Source organism: Colobus angolensis, unplaced genomic scaffold, assembly GCF_000951035.1.
Source record: "Colobus angolensis palliatus isolate OR3802 unplaced genomic scaffold, Cang.pa_1.0 Scaffold567, whole genome shotgun sequence".
In the NCBI taxonomy this organism is placed as follows: domain Eukaryota; kingdom Metazoa; phylum Chordata; class Mammalia; order Primates; family Cercopithecidae; genus Colobus; species Colobus angolensis.
In genome coordinates this window covers 260,320-266,875 of record NW_012119232.1, presented here as the reverse complement: position 1 = coordinate 266,875, position 6,556 = coordinate 260,320, and the positions used below count along the sequence as shown (strand labels likewise).

General features: G+C 41.6%; 1 protein-coding gene across 1 annotated transcript in view; it reads right to left on the bottom strand.

The window, feature by feature from the left end:
- The window catches only part of FAM35A (family with sequence similarity 35, member A), a 92,497-nt gene that overhangs the window by 79,703 nt on the left and 6,238 nt on the right, over positions 1–6,556 (bottom strand). Inside the window, exons 2-3 of the mRNA XM_011961723.1 lie at positions 5,697–5,719; positions 5,346–5,387 (exon numbers count right to left, since the gene is read on the bottom strand). Coding sequence (XP_011817113.1) covers positions 5,346–5,387; positions 5,697–5,719 — 65 coding nt within the window. The remainder of the gene's footprint in view (positions 1–5,345; positions 5,388–5,696; positions 5,720–6,556) is intronic.

Below are 6,556 nucleotides of genomic sequence, written 5' to 3'. Positions count from 1 at the left end.
TTAAAAAAAAATTTTTTTTCGACATGAAATCTTGCTCTGTAGCCCAGGCTGGATGGAGTTCAGTGGCACGATCTCAGCTCACCGCAACCTCCACCTCCTGAATTCAAGCAATTTTCCTGCCTCAGCCTCCCAAGTAGCTGGGATTACAGGCGCACACCACTGCACCCGGCTCATTTTTTGTATTTTTAGTAGAGACAGGGTTTCACCATGTTGGCCAGGAGGCTGGTCTTGAACTCCCAACCTCAGGTAATCTGCCCATCTCAGCCTTCCAAAGTGCTAGGATTACAGGCATGAGCCACTGCGCTCAGACAATTTAAAAGTTACCCAGGGTGATGGTTCACCCCTGTAGTCTCAGCTACTTGGGAGGCTGAGGTAGGAGGAGCACTTGAGCCCAGGAGTAGAAAAAAAGAAAATTATCATGATTATTAAATTCTTTCTAAGCCCAAACTTGAAACTTATACATAAATAGGTAAAGTAGTCCCGAGACCAAAAGATTTGAGAACTGTTCTTTGTAATAGGTTATCTGTTACAGCACTGTCATAACCGCAAGAGTTTGGAAATAACCTTCATGTCCATCAATAAGAGATTGATAAAAGCAATCATGGTGCATCCATGCAATAAAATACTATGCAACATTAAAAACTAATGAGGAGCATGAGTCAAGAAAATGAAATAGAACACATTCAGATTGGAAAGGAAAAAGTAAAACTACCTCTATTTGCAAATGACAGCATCTTGCATATAGAAAATCATACAGAATCCACTAAAGTAAATATCAGAATGAATAAATGAGTTCAGCAAAGTTGAAGCATACAAAAATCGTTCTGTTGCCCAGGCTGGAGTGCAGTGGAACGATCTAGGTTCACTACAACCTTCACCTCCTGGGTTCAGGTAATTCTCATGCCTCAGCCTCCCCAGTAGCTGGGATTGCAAGCATGCACCACCACACCCAGCTAATTAATTTGTTGTGACTTTGGTAAAGACAGAGTTTCTCTGTGATGGCCAGGCTGATCTAAAACTCCTAGCCTCAAGTGATCCACCAACCTCAGCCTCCCAAAATGCTAGGATTACAGGCATGAGCCACCATGCCCAGCCTAAACTATTGTGTTTCTATAAACGCATGGTGAACAATCTGAAAATGAAGTTAAGAAAACCATTCTGAGCCAGGCGAGGTGGTGCACACCTGTAATCTCAGTTACTCAGGAGGCTGCGGCAAGAGGATGTCTTAAGCCCAGGAGTTCAAGGCCATCCTGGGCCACACAGTAAGACCCTATCTCTTAATAAATAAATATTTCTTTTTACAATAGCATCAAAAAGAATATTTAGTAATAAATACAACAAAAAGTACAAAACTTGTTTTTTATTAGTTGATTACACATTTTATTTTGAAATAACAAATATCTTAAATTTTTAAAGGCCAATTCTCCCAAAACATTTAAGCCAAATACACACAAGTATATAGACTCAAAGTATTACTGCTGCAGCCTTGATTCTCTGAAATTCTATACTTGATTCTAAATTATTCCGGGGCTAGAATATGCTTGCCATTAAAGAAATAATCTTGTTTTTGTTATTTTTTAGTAGAGACGGGGTTTCTGTTATGCTACAGAATTTTGGGAGTTACCATCTCATATAATTTTTGGGAATTGCTAACTTAGCTTACTCGGTTTTAAGAAGTGCAAAACTTATCCTCTGACAGTGATAAAACATTCCTGAGAGAAGTTTTAAAAGACCTACATATACAGAAAGATACCCCATGTTAATGAATCAGAAGATGTAATATTGTTAAAATGGCACTAATTCCCAAATTGATCTATAGATTCAACATAATCCTCCTCAAAATTACAGCTGACTTCTTTGCAGAAATTGATAACATGATACTAATTCATACGGACATAGAATAACCAATCTTGGGGAAAAAAAAAGTTGGAAGACTCTTATTTCCCAATTTCAAAATTTACTACAAAGCTAGAGTAATCGGCCCAGCACAGTGGCTCATGCCTGTAATCCCAGCACTTTGGGAGGCCGAGGAGGGCAGATCACCTGAGGTCAGGAGTTCAAGATGAGCCTGACTGACATGGTAAAACCCCATCTCTACTGAAAATACAAAAATTAGCCAGGCGTAGTGGCACGCGCCTGTAATCCCAGCTACTCAGGAGGCTGAGGCAGGAGAATGGCATAAACCTGGGAGGCGGAGCTTGCAGTGAGCTGAGATCCGGCCACTGCACTCCAGCCCGGGCAACAGAGCGAGACTCTGTCTCAAAAAAAAAAAAAAAATAGATTGATATCTATAGAAAAAAAATTGTCTCTCTGTGCTTCACTGGTTTTCGATGGCCCTCCAAGAATGCAATCACAAGGATTCCATATTTAATGGAGAAACTGTGGAGGACAGTAACTATGTAAACAGCACTTTGAATATCCACCCCATGTAACTTCAAAATAGTCTCATCCCAAGCTATCCTTCTGATGATATATTACTATAACATAGAGAATCCAATGAAACTGTCATTTCTGCCTATAGGCCAGCGAAACTTCTAATTTCAACATAGAGGTCAGTTTAGCCCTCTTATTTTAATCCACTTGCCTATGTGTGTTACATTGATGATAACAAGTTGCTAATGGCGACTTCATCCGAAAGTCTGTTGAAATCATATAAGCACCTGATATTTCATTATAATCCTCAGATTTTCCCCAGAAGTTGAGGATGGATTTCTGTTCTGTCTTCCTGTCTAGTAAGAGAGTAAACACGACAACATGAAAACAATTTCCTTACAAGCTGTCAATAGTAAAAAGCTGTTCAAAAAATAGAAGGCATAATTTTAAAAATATTATCATTTTGTAAGATCTCAAGGAGAACTAGAATTTGAAGACTGTTTACTGTATACAGTATAAAACTGCAAATACCATAATTCCCAGTGTCATATTTAAGAATGTTCCCCCCTCCTGTAAACTGCATTAAAAAAATATATTATCACAGTAAGACGCAGAGAGCAAGTCAGTTAATTTCTGTGGCAAATATGGCAGACACTGTGAGTTGTCTAACAATTATTTCTTCTGGCCAGGAACAGTGGCTCTTGCCTATAATCCCAACATTTTGGGAGGCTGAGGCAGGTGAATCACCTGAGGTCAGAAGTTCAAGACCAGCCTGGTCAACATGGTGAAACCCCATCTCTACTAAAAACACAAAAAATTAGTCAGCTGTGGTGGCGGGTGCCTGTAATCCCAGGTACTGGGGAGGCTGAGGCAACAGAATCGCTGGAACCCAGGAAGCAGAGGTTCCAGTGAGCCGAGATCCCACCATTGCATTCCAGCCTGGGCAACAAGAGCAAGATTCCGTCTCAAAACAAACAAACAAATGAAAAAACCCAATTATTCCTTTTCTACCTTTCTTCCTGGCTGGCACAGCCTGCCTATACTTCAGAGGCCAGTGCCAGTAAGGCTTCCTTGCAGCCTCCCTTACAGCCAGGGCGTGGCATGTAACCAACCCAATCCTAGCTACTGGGGTCTAAGAGAGTGGAAGGTAGCTGGCAGGCCTTTGGAAAAGGTTTCTTCACTAATACGGGGATATGCACAGAAGGAAACTGCTATTTCCCCAAAGAACTTAGTTATGGCTGCATGTGACCCCTGGAACTGCTAAAGCCATCTTACAACCCTTACGAAAGGTATCACAAACTTGCTAAACTGTAACAGAGGGAAGAGCAGAGTAGGTATCTGATGGTATCATTGAGCCCTTGGACTGACAATGGAAAAGCCCTGCCTTCAGGCTTCTTGTTAGATAATGTTATCTTGGTTTATGGCTTTCCTTTAAGCCATTTTTATTTGGATATTGCTACTTGAGGGTCAAAGCATCCTAAGGAATCTCTATCTGCTTACTTCAGGTCCAATTTCCTGAGCTGAGTCAACATTATCAGCATCTCCACCTTGTGCCTAGTCCTTCACTGACATGTCTTTCACTAAGAAGCAAGCACAACATAATTATACTCACATATATGCTGCACTCATAAAGTCTGTTTCTTCTGCAACACCTCTAGTATGGTCAAGAACAAGGTACTTTTTGCTTCTCTGGTGTATTTTTCAGTTATGTCTGTTTTTAACAGCATTACAGATGTGCCCCAATTTTTACCTTACACTTCCTTTCTTATTATCCTCTAACACCAATTGTACTGAAGTTACAATTGATCTAAAAGTTTCAAAAACAAAATGCTCAAGAAAAGATAAAGATTTTTTTTCTAGAGGGTGGTCCACATCATTAAACAGAGCTGAATGGCAAGGCATCTTGAATGATGAATAATTCAATGTGCCATTCTTTATACATAAAGAAAACAAAAAACCTAATCTCTATTCTAAAATGAAGATAAAGAGAGGCAAAATAAATAACATACAGGTGAGATCAGAATCCTACCTTAGTGGCCAGGTGCGGTGGCTCACAACTGTAATCCCGACACTTTGGGAGGCTGAGGCAGGCGAACCACAAGGTCAGGAGTTCAAGACCAGCCTGGCCAACATGGTGAAACCCCATCTCTACTAAAAGTACAAAAATTAGCTGGACATGGTGGCAGGCACCTGTAATCTCAGCTACTCGGGAGACTGAGGCAGGAGAATCGCTTGAATCTGGGAAGTGGAGGTTGCAGTGAGCCTAGATTGTGCCACTCCTCTCCAGCCTGGGCGACAGAACAAGACTGTCTTGCAAAAAAAAAAAAAAGAATCTTACCTTAGTACAGTTAATTTGTTAATGTATCTTTTGATTTTTAAATTTTGATTTTCTTTTTACTTTTCATTTTTTTCCTAATTTAGCTCTCATTTATAAGCACAGTTAATTTTTTTTTTTTTTTTTGAGACAGAATCTCGCTCTTGTCACCCAAGCAGTGGCGCCATCTCAGCTCACTGCAACCTCCGCCTCCTGGGTTCAAGCGATTCTCCTGCCTCAGCCTCCTGAGTAGCTGGGATTACAGGCACCCGCCATCATGCTCGGCTAATTTTTGTATTTTTGTAGAGATAGGGTTTCACCATGTTGGCCAGGCTGGTCTTGAACTCCTGACCTCAGGTGATCCACCTGCCTTGGCCTCCCAAAGTGCTAGGATTACAAGCCTCAACCACCACGCCCGGCCAGCACAGTTAATTTTTAAGAGACCTCATATGTTTCCTGCATGATAGCTTAAAAGGATAAGATCCTACATTTTTCATGTTTACTCACAACATGAAAGGAATCCTTAAGCAAGAGTTGATAAACCTTTGTTGACTGTTACTCAGCAATGCAACAAAACGAAGACTTATCCAAACCAGCCATGCAGATTAACGGACATTCATTAGGAAAAGGGTTTTTTAAGAGGAAAAAGACTACAAACCCTGAAGATTACAGGTCCTTTTCTTTGACACAGTTTCTGTTACTGTTTTTTTTTTTTTTTTTTTTTGAGACGGAGTCTCACTCTGTCGCCCGGGCTGGAGTGCTGTGGCCGGATCTCAGCTCACTGCAAGCTCCGCCTTCCGGGTTCACGCCATTCTCCTGCCTCAGCCTCCCAAGTAGCTGGGACTACAGGCGCCCGCCACCTCGCCCGGCTAGTTTTTTGTATTTTTTAGTAGAGACGGGGTTTCACCGTGTTAGCCAGGATGGTCTCGATCTCCTGACCTCGTGATCCGCCCGTCTCGGCCTCCCAAAGTGCTGGGATTACAGGCTTGAGCCACCGCGCCCGGCCTACTGTTTTTTGTTAAAGCATGCTCACTAAAAGGGAAAAAACACCAAAATTACTACTTCTCTGAAAATCAGTTAGAAACACAAAAGCAAATATTAGAAAGTTTTCCTGAAAACTTTGACACAAAAGTTTGAAAAACAACTCATGATATACCAAAATGACCAATTGAAAAAAACATAACTAGGGGATATTCATTTTCAACCAAAGTGCTGTTTAAGTCAAATTGTTGTGATGATGGAATTGCCTTGAACTAAAATGCATGCCACCCTATATTTTCAAACCATGGTCTCATTTATCTTTAAGCTTTGCCTATGCTGTTTCCATAGTATCCTTACTTCCATTTGGCTGATTAATGAAGTATTATCTAGCACTTGAGAACTAAATCACATTAAAATTAGAAACACCAGGACCTAATAAATATTTCAAGATTTGTATTTTTTTTTTTTTAATTTTTTTTCTTTTGAGACGGAGTCTCACTCTGTCGCCAGGCTGGAGTACAGTGGTGCGAACTCAGCTCACTGCAACCTCTGCCTGCTGTGTTCAAGTGATTCTCCTGCCTTAGCCCCCGAGTAGCTGGGACTACAGGCGTGCACCACCACGCCCAGCTAATTTGTATTTTTAGCAGAGACGGGGTTTCACCATGTTGGCCAGGATGGTCTCCATCTCTTGACCTCCTGATCCGCCCACCTTGGCCTCCCAAAGTGCTGGGATTACAGGCGTGAGCCACCACACCCGGTTAGATTTTTAGTACCTTGTTTTAAAAGTCCTTGCTGGCCAGGCGCGGTGGCTCAAGCCTGTAATCCCAGCACTTTGGGAGGCCGAGACGGGTGGATCACGAGGTCAGGAGATGGAGACCATCCTGAGCT